Source organism: Mauremys mutica, chromosome 12 (assembly GCF_020497125.1).
Source record: "Mauremys mutica isolate MM-2020 ecotype Southern chromosome 12, ASM2049712v1, whole genome shotgun sequence".
NCBI classification, from domain to species: Eukaryota; Metazoa; Chordata; order Testudines; family Geoemydidae; genus Mauremys; species Mauremys mutica.
Genome location: NC_059083.1, coordinates 55,531,781 through 55,550,698, shown reverse-complemented (window position 1 = coordinate 55,550,698; position 18,918 = coordinate 55,531,781). Strand labels below are relative to the sequence as shown.

Genomic DNA, 18,918 nt, shown 5'->3' with positions numbered 1-18,918 from the left:
CAGGTAATTGGAGTCGCCCAGCCCAGGTGCTGGTGGAAGATGAGGGGGTGGGACAGGTGTCTAGAGGGAAAGTGGGGCCTGGCCCAAGTATTCTTCTCTTAATCTCCATGGAAGGGGGATCCCATCTGGGAAGGATGGGAGAGGGGGAAACTTCAGCCAGGCCGAGGGAGTGTCTGGGGAAGTTTTTCCTCTCTTCCTTCCTCCACCTGTGGCCCATTAGCTCAGCAAACAAGGCTGCAGCAGGGAGATGGGGCTGATTGGGGCTTCCTATCCTCTGCCTTGGGTTTGCTTAGACCAGTCTAATATGGTGTTAGCTACACTAGGAGCATTTTCCACACTGGGAACATCTCAGAGGTTTCTTCCCTGTGTGGATTTTATGATGCCTGATACTATGGGAGCAACCAATGGAAGTTTTCCCCACTTTCAACACACATCTCTGTTGTGTGGATCACTGATGTGTGAACTCAGGTTGAATCTTTTCCCACAGTCAAGCTGTCACTCAGCAACAGACTTAAAGGTGGCAATCTTGCAACAGAAAAGCTTCAAAAACAGACTCCAATGAGAAACTGATGAACTTGAATTAATATGCAAGCTAGATACCATCAATTTAGGCTTGAATAGAGACTGGGAATGGCTAAGCCATTACACACATTGAATCTATTTCCCCATGTTAAGTATCCTCACACCTTCTTGTCAACTGGCTGAAATGGGCCATCTTGATTATCACTACAAACTTTTTTTTCTCCTGATGATAATTGCTCACCTTAATTAATTAGCCTCTTAGAGTTGGTAGGGCAACTCCCACCTTTTCATGTTCTCTGTATGTGTATATATATCTCCTCACTATATGTTCCAGTCTATACATCGGACGAAGTGGGCTGTAGTCCACGAAAGCTTATGCTCAAATAAATTTGTTAGTCTCTAAGGCAGGGGTCTCCAACGTGGTGCCCGCGGGTGCCATGGCACCCACCGGGGAGTCTAAGTGCACCTGCATACTGGCTGGCAGACGAGCATCCACCAAAATGCCGCCGCCAAGCAGCACCATCCAGAGGCGTTGCAGCCAAAATGCCGCCAAAGGATGACACTGCTTGTCAGCGGCGACACCTATTGACGTTGCCACTTGTCGGCAGCATTTCGGCAGATGCTCGTCCACCGCCACGGTCCTCCGTGGTTCGTTGCCAGACGAAAAAAGTTGGGGACCACAAGTACTCCTGTTCTTTAAACTATTTCTATGGTCTCACCCTTGTGGATTATCTGATGTTTAGTAAGCTCTGAGATCCTACTGAAGCTTTTCCCGCAGTCAAGGCATTTATGAAGGTTATAACCTGTGTGGATTCGCTGATGTACAATAAGGTTTGATCGCTGATTGAAACTTTTCCCACACTCCAAGCACCTATGGGGGCTCTCTCCTGTGTGGATTGCCTGATGTCTAATAAGGTTTGTTCTCTCAGTGAAACATTTCCCACAGTGGAGGCATTTATCAGGTTTATCTCCAGTATGAATTTTCTGGTGTCTAATAAGGTGTGAGCTCTGAATGAAACTTTTCCCACACTCAAGGCATTTATAGGGTCTCTCCTCCGTGTGGGTCCTCCAATGTCTAGTGAGGTATGAGCTGTGGCTAAAGTTTTTCCCACAGTCCAAGCACTTATGGGGTCTCTCTCCAGTGTGGGTTGTCTGATGTGTAACAAGGCTTGATTTCTGAATGAAACATTTCCCACAGTCTAGGCATTTATATGGCCTTTCTCCCGTGTGGATTCTCTGATGTTTATTAAGATTTGATTTGTGACTGAAACTTTTTCCACAGTCCAAACATTTATAGGGCTTCTCTGCTGTGTGGATTCTCTGATGCACAATAAGTCCTGAATTGTGAGCAAAACTTTTCCCACAATCCAAGCATTTATGCGGTTTTTCTCCTGTGTGTATTGTCTGATGTGAAATAAGGTTTGTTCTCTGAATGAAACTTTTTCCACAGTCCAAGCACTTATGAGGTCTCTCTCCTGTGTGGATTGCTTGATGTGTAACAAGAGCTGATCTCTGTGTGAAACTTTTCCCACACTCCAAGCACCTATGGGGGCTCTCTCCTGTGTGGATTGCCTGATGTCTAATAAGGTTTGGTCTCTCAATGAAACTTTTCCTACAGTGGAGGCATTGATGAAGTTTATCTCCAGTATGAATCCTCTGATGTCTAATAAGGTGCGAGTTCCGAATGAAACTTTTCCCACACTCAAGACATTTATAGGGTCTCTCTCCCAAGTGGGTCCCCCAATGTCTAATGAGGTATGAGCTGTGGCTAAAGCTTTTCCCACAGTCTAAGCACTTATGGGGTCTTTCTCCAGTGTGGATTGTCTGATGTGTAACAAGAGTTGACTTCTGAATGAAACATTTCCCACAGTCTGGGCATTTATATGGTCTTTCTCCTGTGTGGATTCTCCGATGTTTAGTGAGGTTTGAGCTGTTACTGAAGCTTTTCCCACAGTCCAAGCATATAAAGGGTCTCTCTCCAGTGTGGGTCCTCCAATGTGCAGTGAGGTATGAGCTGTGGCTAAAGCTCTTCCCGCACTCAAAGCATTTATGGGATTTCTCTCCCATATGGATTGTCTGATGTGTAAGAAGGTGTGATCTCAGAATGAATTGTTTCCCGCATTTGAGGCACTGATTGGGTTTCTCTTTCTTGTGATTTGTCTGCTGGGCTGTGGTTTCCTCAAGATCCTTGCATCCTCCCACATATTTAATAGATTCAGTCACTTTCTTGGTAGGCTGGTTTCTGAATAGCCTCTCTGACCAGTGCTGATTTCCAGAGGCTTTTCTTTGTTCCAAGCACTGCGAGAAATTCCCTAAAGCTCTTCTCCTAAAGGTCCTCTGTGGTTCCACTTTCCCAGGAAATTCCTGATGTTGATTATCCTCCTCTTTCTCACTCTCTCGCTTATCACCTGCTGGGATAGAGACAGACAATCCAGGCAGAAGTCACTGTCTGTGGTGAGGAGAAAGAGGAACAGCACAAAGGGAAAATCCAACACAATAAATTTTCAAAGACTGTACAATTGTATTCTGCCTTCACATCCCATCCAAACACTCATAGGGAAGGAAACGCCTGCAGCTGGCAGGATGGGTGGAAAGCCATGAATGATATATACTGACTACAGCCCTGACCTGGGTGAGATGAGGCAGAACTGAGGTGCTCACTGACACCACATTTTTGGGATTCTCAATGTTTTCCCTCAATCGCCAGATGGTTTCTGTATCAGTTTTACCAACACCTTACCTATGTGGGTATCTCTCAGAATCTCCCTTTCCTGGCAGACCTGGAGATCGGGTATCCATGGCTCTTCCCATCGTTCCAGCCGGGTGATCAGGTCAGGTTTGGGAATGGGAAACCCTGCTTGGGGATGAAAAGAGACAAGATCAGGGTGCATGAAGGATTGGTAGAGTATTTGTCACAAAGGACATTCCTGGAGTTGAACCTGTGCCCGTGCTGTGCTGGGAGAACATGGAATCCAGGAGGATGGGAATGTGGTCACTGAGCCCCCTTGGGAAAGACAGATGTCTGGGGAGGTGAGAGGAATTGTTACACCCTCATTAGGAGTTTGCAGGATCTGTGCACTCTGGGGGCCTTGCTGACACACACACAGCTCTGGAGTTAAACCCCTGTCTATTTCTAAATCTGCAGTGCCCAAACCCCTCATCATGGCTGGAGCTGGTCTCAAGAAGGGAGGTGAACAGGATGTGACACTGCACCGCATATTCTTCATAGTGATATTATTATGATATAATTATAACGTAATTATTATTCCTTTTTTGCAAGACGAGTCATGTAAGATGTTATTGGAAAAGTTATGATTTGCTGAATATGAATATCCAATTTGTATGCAAGTATAATTTTTGTATCTAAAGTTATGATTATTGACTAGGGATCTGTAATTCAAATGGGCTTACTCTGGAAAATACCCACGGCCAGCCTTTCAGGTACAACAATGAAGAAGCCAGACGGGGCTGATGGTCTATCAGCAAAGACAATGGACTGTGGAATAGCTTAACCTTCCTGTGGGCATTTTGGCCAGCCAGTAAACAGTGGCTGCTATAACTCTACAAGGACATGTGACCAGACCACACGTCTCTGGACTCCATCTTGGGATGTCAGTATTTTTCCACAAACTGGTCTGGGAACCAAGTTTTGAAACAAAGGGTTCCCACTGCATGCTAAAGCTATCTAAGGCAGAGAGTGAATTCATCTATTGTTCTTCACTCATACAAGAAGACTCCTGGAAACACCTGAGGAACAAAGACTGAACTGGGGGAAGTGCTGGATCCAGGCTGAAGGGATTTCTAGCCTGTGTATGAAGACCTGAGAAAAACAAGCTGTAAAGCTAATGCAGCTTGTGCCTTAAGAATCTACAAGTCTGCCTGTACCATCAGTTAGGGTGAGAATCTGCTAACATATCCAATGTATTTAGTATATTAAGCTTAGTTTGTGTTTGTTTATTTGCTAGGTAATCTGCTTTGATCTGTTTGGTATCACTTATAATCACTTAAAGTCTATCTTTTGTAGCTAATAAACGTGTTTTATGTTTTAATCTAAACCCAGTGTGCCTTTAAGTGAAGTGTTTGGGGGAAAAATCTTAGTTTGATTTAACACAAGTTTGTTGCATTTCCTCCCCACACTGAGGGGGGAGGTGAACTCTATGATCTTACATTGTACAGTTCCCTGTGCAGCGCAATATGGTATAATTTTGGGTTCATACTCCAGAGGGGGTGGGAGCTGGGAGTTATCCTGGTTATAGCATTCCTGTTGTTGGTTCATGCAGGGGCTGGACAGAGAGCCTGCATGTAACTGCAGCGGGGTGTGTCCCTGCCTGTGTGGATGCTGGTGGAAGTGTGGGACTAGGAGTGGGTCTGCAGCTTGTCATAGATGCATAGTGTGAGAGGGAGCCCAGGCCTTGTGGGTCAGAGGGCTCAGTGGTACCCCAGTTCTAGGTGGCACCCCAGGGGGAACTGGTCACACAGGGATTCTGTGTGTGCCTGAAAAATAATACAGACAGGACAATACACAGCTTCTGCCCCCTTGAAACTGGAGGGGTGGGGATGAGATAGAATGTCCATTAGGTTTTGACACCCTTATCTCATTGGAGGGTGTAAGGAGATGAAAGTCTCTCTCACACAGCAGCTGTGGATTATAGGGTTCGTTCACCTCCAGTCTCTCTCTCCAAAGATGCACCAGACAGATTTGGAAATGCAGACCCCATGGCTTCTAATAACAGAGAGACCAGGAAAGCCTTACCCAGTGAGGTCACATTCTCATAATTCTCCTCCATTACTTCCCTGTACAGAGCTCTCTGACCAGGGTCCAACAGGGCCCCCTGCCCCTCGGTGAAATACACAGCCACGTCTTCGAAAGTCACCGGCATCTGAAACAACAAATTTTCCCTACTCAGCACCTGCTGCCACAGCCACAATCCCACTATTCATGGGAAGGAAGGAAGGAAGGAGGGAAGCAAGCAAGCAAGCTCACCCGGGTGGGGGTGAGTGGGGGAGACAGAGAAGCAGAATCTCACCCCCACCCTGCTCAGAGCAGCCAGGAAGCTTCAGGGAGTGGCAAGAAAGTGAGAACTCCATGTCCCTCCCAACAGACAGAGGAGGGCAGGATCTTCTCATTTACCACAAACCTACTAGGCACAGGCTGATGTGGGAAGCAGAGATCTGGGCAGGTGACAGGGACAGGAATCCCAGCATCATCCCTTTGTATACCCCTGCAGTCTCTACCTAGTGGGTTCAGCTCCACACTCTGGTCTGTTTTCCCAGCCCTGTCCAGGGGAGCGGCAGTTCCTGTTTCAGAAATGGGAGAATGTTCACCTCCCAATGAGCCTGTTCATAAATCAGGCCTTAGCCTGAGAAAGTCCCAGTGTGTGTTTCAGACCCTATCCTCCTCCCTACCTGACCCTGTGTATTCTTTTTTGTCCTTCCTAATTATATTTTTATACTTCATTTGCCAGAGTTCATACTCCTTTCTATTTTTCTCAATAGGATTTAACTTCCATTTTTTAAAGGATGTCTTTTTGCCTTTCATCGCTTCTTTTACTTTGTTGTTTAGCCATGGTGGCACTTTTTATTGCATCTCTTTAATTTGGGGTACACATTTAAGTTGAGCCTCTATTATGGTATCTTTAAAAAGTTTCAATGCAGCTTTCAGGGATTTGACTTGTGGCACATACCTTTTAATTTCTGTTTAACTAATTTCCTCATTTTTTGTATAGTTCCCCTTTCTGAAATTAAATGCTACAACATTGGGGTGCTGTGGTGTTTTCCCCCTCACAGAGTTGTTAAATTTAATTATATTATGGTCCCTATTACCAAGCAGTCCAGCTATATTCACCTCTTGGACCAGATCCTCTGCTCCACTGAGGACTGTATCAAGAATTGCCTCTCCTCTTGTGGGTTCCAGGACTGACTGCTCCAAGAAGTAGTTATTTACAGTGTCAAGAAACTTTATCTCTGCATCCCATCCTGAGGTGACATGTACCCAGTCAATATGGGGATAGTTGAAATCCCCTGTTGTTATTGAGTTTTTTATTTTTATAGCCTCTCTTATCTCTCTGAGCATTTCACAGTCACTATCACCATCCTAGTCAGACGATCCCTACTGCGGGTACCCATAGTAGTGCCGCTGATTTAAAGGTACACGTCCTCAAATGTGAAATAGTTATGGGTGAGGACAAAGTTACAAAGTTCAGCCACCAGGTTTGCCGTGACAATATCAGGGATACTGTTCCTGATGGCTTGTAGTCCATCTTTGTGTGGAATGTTGGTGTAGAGGGCTTCTACATCCAAAAGTCACCTACGATCCATCACTCTCACAGATCTTGGGAGACAGGCCAGTCCTTGCTTACAGACAGCCCCCCAACCAGAAGCAAATACTCACCAGCAACCACACACCACACAACAAAAACACCAACCCAGGAACCTATCCCTGCAACAAAGCCCGTTGCCAACTCTGTCCACATATCTATTCAGGGGATACCATCATAGGACCTAATCACATCAGCCACACCATCAGGGTCTTGTTCACTTGCACATCTACCAATGTGATATATGCCATCATGTGCCTCTGTCATGTACATTGGCCAAACTGGACAGTCTCTACGTAAAAGAATAAATGGACACAAATAAGATGTCAAGTATTATAACATTCAAAAACCAGTTGGAGAACACTTCAGTCTCCCTCGCCACTCAATTACAGACCTAAAAGTCATAATATTGCAACAAAAAACTTCAGAAACAGACTCCAACAAGAGACTGCTGAATTGGAATTAATTTGCAAATTGGACACCATCAAATTAGGCTTGAATAAAGACTGGGAGTGGATGGGCCATTACACAAAGTAAAACTATTTCCCCATGTTTATTCCCCACCACCACACACACTTCCTCACATCTCCTTGTCAATTGCTGGAAATGGGCCATTTTCATTACCACTACAAACAGTTCTTTTTCTCTCCTTCTGATAATAGCTCACCTTAACTGATCACTCTCCTTATAGTGTGCATGGTAACACCCATTGTTTCATGTTCTCTGTGTATATATATATATCTTCCTACTGTATTTTCCACTACATGCATCCGATGAAGTGGGCTGTAGCCCACAAAAGCCTATGCTCAAATAAATTTGTTCCTCTCTAAGGTGCCACAAGTACTCCTGTTCTTTTTGAGTACCCCAGGTCTCCTCCAGCAGTCCCAGGGACAGCCAGGCAGATGCTGCTCTCATTCACCCATTCAGATCTATCCCCTGCTGTTCTGGCAGTGACTCTGAGCCCTGAATCCTGCTCAGAAATCCAAGAGAAGCCCTGGTCCGTCCTGCCACCCCAGACAGTCCCAGAGCCCAGAAATCATGAGTTTGGTTTAAGAAAATAATGCAATAGTGTGTCTGTTGGGGGCAAATTCTGTGGGGATATTTGCCTTGTAGCTTTGCAGCCCTAAGGGCTTAGTCCGCTGCCCCCCGCCAGCGTGACCATTTCCTCTAAAAACAAAATGCCCAGCTCGCTGCTGGGCAGGGCAGCCCCCACCCCTCCCCTGCACTATGCGCTGGAGGAGCTGCCATTGTACCTCTCACGATCGCTCTCCTTTATCACTAGGCTCTCTCCCCATTCCCCAGCCAGCCTCCGCGTGCACCGCCGTTCTCCCTCCAGCCCCCAGTCTCACCCCCCCCTCTTCCCTTCTCACTGCCCCCCCCCACACACATTCCTTCTATCCCAGCCCTGCTCCCTCCCGCCCCAGGATTCTCCTCCCGCCCCGAGTCTCCGCATTGCTTCATCCTCCCTGCAGCGCAACCACTGCCCCCTACTCCCATCCCGCCCCCTGCATCCCTGTTCAGCCCCTTCTACCCCCACACACATCCCATATCACCCTTCAGTCCCTTCCTGCCACCCACCCCTGCCCCTCTTCAGCCCCCTCCGGCTCCCACCCGCCTTTATCCCCCCACGTGTCGCTGTCCCAGGCCCCCCCTCCCCCGGGGCGCGCGCTGGCTCCACCCGCCCTGCAAACAATGGGAGCTGGCGGCAGCTTCCCTGGGCACAGGGCAGGAATCGCAGCCAGCTCCGCTGGGAGCAGCCTGGGCCAAACCCTCCCCCTGCAGCCAGGGGAGCACCGGGGGCACCGCTCCCTGCGGGTGGGGGATGGGCAGGTCTCTCTTACCTTCCCTCCAAGCGGTGCCCGCCCTGGGAGCAGGGGCTGGGGGCGGGAAGGGAGGTCCTGGCCAGGCTGGGGGCTCTGCCCTGGGAGAGGCTTCTGGGAGCAGCCGGAATGTTACTGCTCGAGATTCACCTCTCCCGGCTGCAGCCAGAGCTCCGGGGTCCCAGCAGCCGCCGCCGCCGGGATTCAGGGATCTTACAAGGAGCGTGGCAGCGCCCCAGAGTCACTGCAGGGAGTGCGATTCACTTCCTGCTGCCTAGACAGAGTGACCCCAGCGATCGCTCCCAGTGCCGCATCCCAGCTGCTCCTGGGTCCTAGCGATCAAGGGATTGCACTGCAGCCCCCTACCACAGAGCCTGCCCCCTGGGCCCCAGTTCCCCTGGGCATAGGCAGCTTCTCTCAGCATTAAGGGAGCATCATACATAGGAGCCACTCTGTCAATGGGCAGAAAGGAGACGTCCAGATCCCAGAATGAGGGGAGAAGGGGCATTTCCATGGAAACTGGGCATTGTTCCAGAGTCCCCAGTATTAACAGGGACACATGGAGGTCCTGGTCCTAGACAGGCTGCCCAGAACCGGGAACAGCAGGAGACAGGTTTCTTGGTGACACTGACTCTGTGAGTGTCACTCTGATCACAGACTGGCACAGGGAGCAGTTTGTCAGAGATGGTCTTTTGTCTCCACACCAGGCTCACTGGCTACTAGCCCTGGGCCGGAGTTTCAATCTCTGCTCCCCTAGCTCAGGCCATGGAGCTGTCAGGGCTTTGCCATCAGGTTCCTCTGGTTAGTCATAGGGCTGGATTAACCCATCACTGGGCTCTAGGCAACCCCTACCATGTCTGCCCCCTGCCAGTCCCCCTCTGCCCCTCTCCTGGCTGGCTCCCTCATGTGAGCACTGACAGCAGCTCCCCATGCTGTGCCTGAATGTTGGCAGTGAAGCACCAGCTGGTCTGGTTCTGGGGCTGGTGCTCTGAGCACTCTGGATAGGCCCGAATGTCCCACCATGGTTGCGCGAGGGGGAGGGAGGGGAGCATCTGGGGCCAAAATTGAGCTAGTGGCATTGTGCCATGTGAGTTGAAATACCAAATTTAGCCTCCCCCAGCCCCAGTGATGAGCTGCCAAAATCTTAACAACGGGTTCCCTATAAAAAGTTCTGATTTAAGGGATGTGCGACAGCATGTATTTTTTGTACCAATAGGGTTACCATACGTCCATATTTTCCCAGGAGGTGATTAAGAACCGAAAAGCCTGACATGTCCAGGAAAATACAGATGTATTTTAACCCTACCTAAAGTTCTTTTTTAAAAAGATGGGGCTGAACTAGAAATGAGCTCCGTTTCACATGTGTGGGTGGTGATCAGGGACAGTCTCAATTTTTGGGTCTTTTTCTTATATAGGCTCCTATTACCCCTCACCCCCATCCCGATTTTTCACACTTGCTGCCTGGTCACTCTAGGGTGTGCACATGTGTGGGTCCCAGCTGCTCCCTGCCCCCCCCCCTCATTAAAGCAGGTGTGCAGGGTTACTGCCCTGGGAACTGCAGGGCACCAGTGGATGTGGGGCTGGCTGCAGATAGGGGCGTGGGGCAGGGCTAGCTGGAGGCAGGGAGTGACACGGGCTGGCTGTGGGCAGGTGATGCAGATGGGCGGGCTGCGGGTGGCTGTGGGCAGGGGGTGGCTGCGGGCGGCTGTGGGCAGGGGGTGGCTGCAGGCAGGGGGTGGCTGTGGCAGGGGCTGCAGGCAGAGGCTGGCTGCGGGCAGAGGGTGGCTGTGGCAAGGGCTGGCTGCGGGCAGAGGGCGGCTGTGGGCAGAGGGCGGCTGTGGGTGGCTGTGGGCAGAGGGTGGCTGTGGGCAGGGGCTGGCTGTGGGCAGGGGCTGGCTGCGGGTGGCTGGGGGCAGGGGCTGGCTGGGGGTGGCTGTGGGCAGGGGGTGGGGCAGGGGGCGGCTGTGGGCAGGGGCTGGCTGTGGGCAGGGGCTGGCTGGGGGCAGGGGCTGGCTGGGGGTGGCTGGGGGCAGGGGCTGGCTGCGGGCAGGGGCTGGCTGCGGGTGGCTGTGGGCAGGGGCTGGCTGTGGGCAGGGGGCGGCTGTGGGCAGGGGCTGGCTGCGGCTGGCTGGGGGCAGGGGCTGGCTGGGGGCAAGGGCTGGCTGCGGGCAGAGGGCGGCTGTGGGCAGGGGCTGGCTGCGGGCAGGGGGTGGCTGTGGCAGGGGCTGCAGGCAGAGGCTGGCTGCGGGCAGAGGGTGGCTGTGGCAAGGGCTGGCTGCGGGCAGGGGCTGGCTGCGGGTGGCTGTGGGCAGGGGGTGGGGCAGGGGGCGGCTGTGGGCAGGGGGTGGCTGGGGCTGGCTGCGGGCAGGGAAGGCGGGGGAGGGGCGCAGATACTCACACGTGGGGGGGGGGGGCTGGGAGCAGCAGGATGCAGCCGGGGACTCACCAGGCAGCAGCAGGAGCCCCAGGGCCAGAGGTCCAAAGAGCAGGAGCAGCAACAGGGCCAGGAGGCAGCTCACATGGCTCTCGCAGCACAGCGCAGCGCCCCCCGGCGGCCGGGAGGAGGAATTACAGGCTTCCCAGGCAGAGCCCATCAAAGCTTCCCTCGCAGGGAAGCTAGTTAACAAGCGGTTCTAAAACCGCTTCTAAATTTAACAACGGGTTCGTGCGAACCGGTGCGAACCGGCTCCAGCTCACCCCTGCCCAGCCCATAATGGGGCACGGGCCTGAGACAAACCAGAGTGGGCAGTGGGGCAGCCACATGAGAGACAGGCCAGGGAAAACATAGTGTGAGGAGCGTGCTGGTGCTTAGGTATGAAATAGGGATCTGTGTGCCTAACCTGAGGCAGCTGGAAGCATGCCCAGAACCAGATTTGTAGGCTCTTGGATGATTTAAATGACAGAAATTTAGGTGCACAGGATCTTTAGACACCATCAGAGTTAGGCAATAGTTGAGTGGGGGGGGGCAGGGCCGCCCAGAGGGGGGGGCAAGAGGGGCAATTTGCCCCAGGCCCCGCGTCCCGCAGGGGCCCCCACGAGTGTTTTCCGGGGCCCCTGGAGTGTTTCCCCTCTTCCCGCAGCTCCGGTTGAGCTCCCGCAGGCATGCCTGTGGCAGGTCCACCGGAGCCCGGGATGAGCGGACCTGCCGCAGGCATGACTGCGGAGGGGGCGCTCGTCCCGCGGCTCGGCTGGACCTCCCGCACGCATGACTGTGGCAGGTCAACCGGAGCCGCGGGACCACGGCACCCGCCGCAGTCATGCCTGCGGCACCCGGTCGACCTGCCGCAGGCATGCCTGCGGGAGCTCAACCGGAGCCAAATGCCGTCCCCCAGGGAAAGGGCCGCCCCACGCGCCTGCTTGGCGCGCTGGGGTCTAGAGCCGCCCCTGAGCGGGGGCCCCCCGCCGCCGAAGACCCCGGGCCCCCGGAATTCTCTGGGCGGCCCTGGGGGGGGGGTCAGTTGAGGATTGGTGGCATCTAAATGTCAGATGCAGGTACCTAAAGTAAAAGTAGCAGCTGGGGACCTAAATCTTTTTGTGTATCTAGCCCCTGGTGCCTAACCTTCTTTGGTAACCCCAGTAAGCCCCTATCTGCATTCTCAGGTACCTAATACCTTAAAAAATACAACCCTAAGTCATTTTGGGAAAGATGCTTTTGAAAAACTTACCCAAAAGCTAATGGGTTTTAAAAATCGGTTTAATATAATTTGGGCCCACAAGCACTAAAATACCTTAATTGGAATAATATAGGGCTTTGAATGGTATCACTGCAAGGCAGGGTCTGACAGTCGGTGCTAAATGTCTAAACAGACTCATTGTTAATGATTATTGTTAAAGCCAGTAACAGACTGACTTTGCTCAGAAAATGTGTTCTGCACTCTAGGGGTAAGTGCTGTCATTATGGGGGAGAACAATCTGTGTTTTTTTACATATAACAGAAGGTGAATGAAGTGCAGAGCCTCGTTCTCTCAGCAATCAGGAGATGCTGCCCCCTCCCCTTATTATTCCTATTGGGACGTCACTCGTAGCCCTTTAGATTTCAGGATTGCTCCTGATAGTTACAAAATCATTACATTGGCCGATCTGCATATTGAGACTGTAAACTCTTTTCCTGAGGAGCTGTCTCCCATGATATGTATATGCAGTACCTAGCACAATACGGCCGTAGTCTTCTGTGGAGCGTCTGGCTGCTGCTGTATTACAAATAATCATGATATTAACTGAGATACAATTACGCTGTGATCAGACAAGAATGAATTTGAATGAAAGTGTGATATGAGGAACAGCCTGAGTATCAACAAAGAGAGACTCCCAAACCTACCAATCTAAACTCCCAGTGTGGCAAGACCTTATTCACAGGTTTAATTGATTTAAATGGGTCTCAGATAGAAATAAGCAGGTGGTAAGAGTGAGAGAGTGGGGATCTTGGGCTGAAACTCAGCTCAGAGACCAGAATCACTTTAGCCATATTTTACATACACAAATTTGTGAGTATAGTGGCTGCAGTTGAGGCTATGATAGGGCAGAGGTGAGATTGTATGGGAAACCTCCCTGTGTATTTCCATACCAGACCATGTTAGCGTTGCTTTTACTGTTAACCTCCACTCTGAATCTGCTGGGTAGTTAATGCAAAACAAACTACACTTGGGAGTGTGAGAAACTAAATTCTACTTTATTATTCCAAAGGATGGACAAAGACAGACTCCTTTCCTTTCCCCACCCCCAGCCCCGCTCAGCATGGTACTTTACATCCCCAACCCAGCACATTGCAGCACCCAAATCCCACATACACCAGCAACAGAGCAACAGTTACAAACTGGTAGAAAAGTGCAGAAAATGCAGGAGAGATGCTGGGACCCAGGTACAAAGCAAACACTCCGAGAGCAGGGAATCCAAGGAGCTGAGATTAGAGGGGTACGGTGTGGGGTGAGTGGGGCAGACTGTTTGTTATCCCCATGCAAGACACTTGTAGATGGGGAAGGGATGACCAGCTGGGCTGTCAGGCTCCTCATCTCCCTCTGGCCTCTATAATGGGGGTCAGCCTTAATTCAAGGCTGGCTCAGACATGTTGGCTTCCCCAACTTCCTTCTTGTCTCTGCCCAGGCTCATCCTCTCAGCAATCGGGAGATGCTGTCCCATCCCCTCATATTTCATCTAGAGACATAATTTGTAGCACTTTAGATTTCAGGGATGGCTTCACCCAGTACGCACAAGGTAATTCCTGTGTCTCTCTGGCATTGGCACAGCAAGTTCACAGTTCTCAGCATCAGCTCTCTGGCTCTCAAGAGAAAGGTCTGCAGTTTCCCAGCTCTGTTTCCCCACCCTCTCCTGCTCCTGACTGCATCTCACATCTCTGCAGGGATCAGGAAGTAACTCCATGCCCCATTCAGTCTTGGCCTCTCCGAGTGTGAATCTAGCACTCACCCTCAGCATTCATGCTGAAATATATTGATAATTTTCATTGTTCAAACACACAAAAATCTCATGACAAAGGGTTAAGAAAGGTTAAAATAAAAAAGACTCTTCTCACAAATGATCATTTGTCTCGTAAAGTCCTCAATAAAACTGCGCTATATCCTGTCAAACTAAACTAATATCAAACTATGTGATAGTTCCTGAGTTCTCTCTCAGGAAGAGAGAAAAGCCAACACTACAATATTGGCTACAAAACACTTTCAGGTTCATAAAGTGAAGTCCCACAGAATCATAACTCCCAAAAGAAGGAAAACAAATGTATCCATTTTCCTCTGAACTGGCTAAACCTGCTGTACTCAGCACCTCCTCATTATTTGGTTGTGTCATTTACAAAAGTTTTATTATTGTCCTAATGCAAAAAAGAAAAAAAACAAACCAAAGGTAAAATCTATCCATCTACAAATATTCTGGACTTGGCTGAAAAAACCCAGAAGCCACTTTACCAATAGATGGAAACAGGGATTTAAGCTCAGAAAGCTCAAACAGAGCTTTCAGGTTCATTTCAATTCCCACTCCAAGTACAGGACACTTTCATCTCTAGCCCTCAGGGGTCTGTCAGGCTCAAAAAAATCAAAGTGTGATTCCTAAGCATGGAGAGTAAAGAACATTGTTGGGAGTGCCGTGCTGGGAGGTGGAGGGTAGAACGGGGAGAGGATAAACTCTCCAAGGCTCAGAGAGAGGTTGCTGTATCGGGGTGGAGCATGACAATGAAGGTGGGGAGGATGGAATCCCTCCAACTCACCCCATCGTCCTCAAATAACACAGAACCCAACACCACATTTTCCTAACCCTGCTCCAGGACTTTTAAAATCTATTTAATTCTGGTCTCAAAGGGAGTCAGTGTACAAAATATAAATGTTTTTGGCATAGCCTGGAGCAATGTGAGACTATGGGGGAATGAGACACTCTCTCCCCAAAGGGGGAACTCAGTGACACTAACAATCACTCTGCTAATGGGGGGAATCAGAATATGTAAGATGGTTGGGGTCAGTTTAGACTAGGAAAAGTGGGGGGGAGGTCAGGGGAGATTTGCTAGCTAATCCCAAACACTTTTCCCACCACAGAGAGACCCTCGAAAGCTGATGCTGTACAGGCAGAGGTGGGACCCCAAAGCCTTTACACTTCCCACAAAAGACTGTGTAGAAATCAGTCCCTCTTAGTGGTGCTTTCTGGATGCAAAGGAGGCAGGGAAAAGGGGCAGAAGGTGTGAGTGATAAGAGGCAGCACCTCTCTTCCCTGTACTCTCCTCTCTTATCCCATGATCCCTAACACTTGATTTCCCCAGCACCCTCTGCATCCCACATCCACCAGACCCAACTGTTCAATTTCCCAGTTTCCTCCCCATAACCCATCCCTCCTGGTCCCTCCACATTTGATCCCCTGTAATCCAGCACCTCAGAAGATTTAGGGAATGAACAATTTGCCAGCTCCAGAAACACTCGCCCTGCAAGGACCAGCTCCAGGTAAGTGGGGGAGCCTAGTCCAGGGGTAGCTGAAAGATGGAGACAGGTGTCCAGAGTAAATGTGGGGTATGGCCCAAGTATCCCTTTCCATGGAAGGGGCATCACGTCTGGGAAGGGACTGGAGAGGGTGGAACTCCAGGCAGAGGGAGCTTCTGGATGAAATTCTCTCTCCCATCCCTCAGCAGGTTAGCAGGAGGGAGGAAGGCCCATCAGTTCAGCAGCCAGGGCTGCAGCAGGGAGGAGGGACTGATCGGGACTTCTCCTCCGCCTCTGCCCGGGGTTAGCTTAGACCAAGCAAAGCCATAGGGTCACTGATCAACTCAGGGTCAGCTGCTACTGGAACCTGTCCCCAGAGATGGGCAGATGGATACCTGGGAGCCAAATGCCACTGCTGTGTGTGGGAATTAGGAAATGGAGTTTTTACTATGGCCAGCCCTAGTCAGGGCACAGAGAACTTCTCTCCTCTGTGGAGGAGTTTCTGATGTCCAATGTGGTGTTAGCACCAACTGAAGCATTTTCCATGCTAAGGACATCTGAGAGTCTCTTCCCTGTGTGGATTTGCTGATGCTTGATGCTGTGCAAACAACAAATGCAGATTCCCCCACATTTAAGCTCTTTCTTGTGTGAATTGCCCAATGAGGAGTCATGTGTGAGCTGAGACTGTATCTTTTCCTGCAGTTATTGAAGCTTTTCCCACAATCCAAGCATTTATGGGTTCTCTACATTGTGTGGTTTGTCTGACGTGAAGCAAGGTTTGATCTTTGACTGAAACTTTTTCCACTGTCAAGACATTTATAGATTCTGTCCCGTGTGGATTCGCCAATGTTTAGGAAGATATGAACTGGAACTGAAACTTTTCCCATCATCCAAGCATTTATGCGGTTTCTCTCCCATGTGGATTCTCTGATGTGTAATGAGTTTTGTTTTATCACTGAAGCTTTTCCAACATTCAAGGCATTTATACGGTCTCTCTCCCGTGTGCACTCTCCGATGTTTAATAAGATGGGAGCTATGATTGAAGCTTTTCCCACACTCAAAGCATTTATACGGTCTCTCTCCCATATGCACTCACTGATGAGTAATAAGATGTGAGCTCCGACTGAAGCTTTTCCCACAATCCAAGCATTTATAGGGTCTCTCTCCAGTGTGGATTCTCCCATGCATAATAAGGACTGACTGCTGACTGAAGCTTTTCCCACAGTCCAAGCATTTATATGGTCTCTCTCCCGTGTGCAGTATCTGATGTGTAATAAGATGTGAGCTCCGACTGAAGCTTTTCCCACACTCAAGGCATTTATATGGTCTGTCTCCCGTGTGTATCCTCCGATGGGTAATAAGGTGTGAGCTCACACTGAAATTTTTCCCACAGTCCAAGCATTTATAGGGTCTCTCCCCCATATGGATTCTCCCATGGGTAATAAGGGCTGAGCGTTGACTGTAGCTTTTCCCACACTCAAGGCATTTATAAAGTCTGTCTCCTGTGTGGATTATCTTGTGGTTAATAAGGACTGAGGGGTAATTGAAGCTTTTCCCACAGTCCAAGCATTTACAGAGCTTCTTTTCCTTGTGACTTGTCTGCTGGGCTGTGGTTTCTTTGGGATCCTTGCCTCCTCCTCCTCCACATTCAATTGATTCATCCACTTTCTTCCTCCGGCAGTTTCCCAGCTTCCTCTCTGACCCCCACCAATTACTCCAGCCTTTTCTCTGTTCCAAGCACTGGGAAAAATTCCCATCTACTCTTCTCAAAAAGGTCCCCTGCAGTTCCACTTGCTCAGGATCTTCCTGCTGTGGATTCCCCTCCTCGTTCTCACTCATTGTCTCATCACCTACTGGAAGAGAGAGAAAATCCAGGCAGGAGTCATTGCCTGGGCTGGCAGAAAAGAGAAAACACAACTCAATAACCATTGGAAGAATGAGAAATTGGATTCTGCCTCCACAACCCATCCAAACACTCACAGGGAAGTGAAGATGAGGAGAAAACTCCTGACAGCAAACAGGGTGGGTGTGAAGCCATGAGCAATATCTGCCATGATGACATGACACCTGCTGACCACAGCCCGACTTGGGTGAGATGAGGCAGAACTGAGGGGGCCACACCACATTTTATGGATTTTAAACTTTTTCCTTCATTTGCTATATAGTTTCTGTGTCAGTGTCACTGGCTCCTCACCCTTGCGGCTGCCTCTTGGGATCTTCCTTTCCTTGGAGGCTTGGAGATCCGGGACCCACAGCTCTTCTCCTCCTTCCAGCTGAGTGATCAGGTCAGGTTTGGGAATGGGGAGTCCTGCTCAGGGGGTGAATCAGGCATGATCAGAGTGTACTGAAGACTGGAGCAGTATTTCTCACAACGGGCACATCTTGAGTTTAAACTCAACTCATGACATTCTTGGGGGCTATGGGATGGGAACATGGTCACTGAGTCCCCTTGGGAGAGGCCAATATCTTGGCGAGGGGTACTTGTCACACACTCACTAGGAGTTTTCAGGGTCTCTGTGCCCTGGGGGACTTTCTGAGGCACACACAGCTCTCGTGTTAAACCCCTGCCTATGTCTGAACCCACAGATACCAGAGCCCTCCTCACACATAGAGTTAGTTGCATGAAGGGAGGTGCCCAGAGATCCTGTGTGTGAGTGAGTATTAATGTATATAGCATAATACACTGCTTCTGCCCCCCGTGGCAGCTGGAGGGATGGGAATGAATTACTATGTCAGTTAGGTTCATGACTTCCCTATCCAGTTGGAGGGGGTATGGAGGCAAATGGCTCTCTCGCACTTGGACTGTGTCATCCATTCCCCTCTAATCTCACTGACCAGGGAAGAACCTGACCAGATTCAGAAATACAGGGCCCCTGGTCTTCAAATAGCTGCGGGGAAAGAAATCCCTACCCAGCAAGGTCACAGTCTCATAATTCTCCTGCATGACGTTCCTGTAGAGGGCTCTCTGACCGGGATCCAGTAGAGCCCCCTGCCCCTGGGTGAAATACACAGCCACCTCCTCGAAAGTCACCGGCATCTGAAACAACAGGTGCGCCCCACTCAGTGCCTGCTGCCCCAGCCACAATCCCACTATTCGTGGGGGGAGAAGCATAAAAATAGGACAGCTCTGGGAGGGCCAGAGGAGCAGAATCCCAGCCCCACTCTGCTCAGAGTGGCCAGGAGGCTCCAGGGAACAGAGAGAATGCAAGAGCTCCTTGTCCCTCCCAACAGATGGAGGAGGGCAGGGTCTTCTCATTTACCACACACCTACTAGGCACAGGCTGCTATGGGAAGCAGACCTCCGCGCAGGGAACAGGGACTGGAATCCCAGCACCTTCCCTTTGTATT

The 18,918-nt window shown here is 50.2% G+C and overlaps 2 protein-coding genes across 6 annotated transcripts; both read right to left on the bottom strand.

Moving 5' to 3' along the window:
* Window positions 1–850: 850 nt before the first annotated feature.
* LOC123345403 (zinc finger protein 250-like) lies at window positions 851–8,894 on the bottom strand. Of its 5 annotated transcripts, XM_044982237.1 has the most exons (5): window positions 8,681–8,894; window positions 5,276–5,402; window positions 3,263–3,379; window positions 1,187–2,933; window positions 851–1,010 (listed from the first exon to the last, which is right to left on the bottom strand). In XM_044982237.1, the coding sequence occupies exons 2-4, from the start codon at window positions 5,400–5,402 to the stop codon at window positions 1,219–1,221; spliced, it is 1,959 nt and encodes a 652-aa protein (XP_044838172.1). In that variant the 5' UTR covers window positions 8,681–8,894; the 3' UTR covers window positions 851–1,010; window positions 1,187–1,218. The 5 variants fall into 5 exon arrangements, with proteins under 5 accessions (XP_044838172.1, XP_044838171.1, XP_044838174.1 ...); XM_044982236.1 differs by having other exon boundaries at window positions 851–2,933; XM_044982239.1 differs by having other exon boundaries at window positions 851–2,930.
* A 7,619-nt stretch (window positions 8,895–16,513) lies between these two features.
* LOC123345432 (zinc finger and SCAN domain-containing protein 29-like) lies at window positions 16,514–18,531 on the bottom strand. Its single transcript, XM_044982311.1, has 3 exons — window positions 18,481–18,531; window positions 17,765–17,878; window positions 16,514–17,420 (listed from the first exon to the last, which is right to left on the bottom strand). The coding sequence occupies exons 1-3, from the start codon at window positions 18,512–18,514 to the stop codon at window positions 16,663–16,665; spliced, it is 906 nt and encodes a 301-aa protein (XP_044838246.1). The 5' UTR covers window positions 18,515–18,531; the 3' UTR covers window positions 16,514–16,662.
* Between the last annotated feature and the right edge of the window lie 387 nt (window positions 18,532–18,918).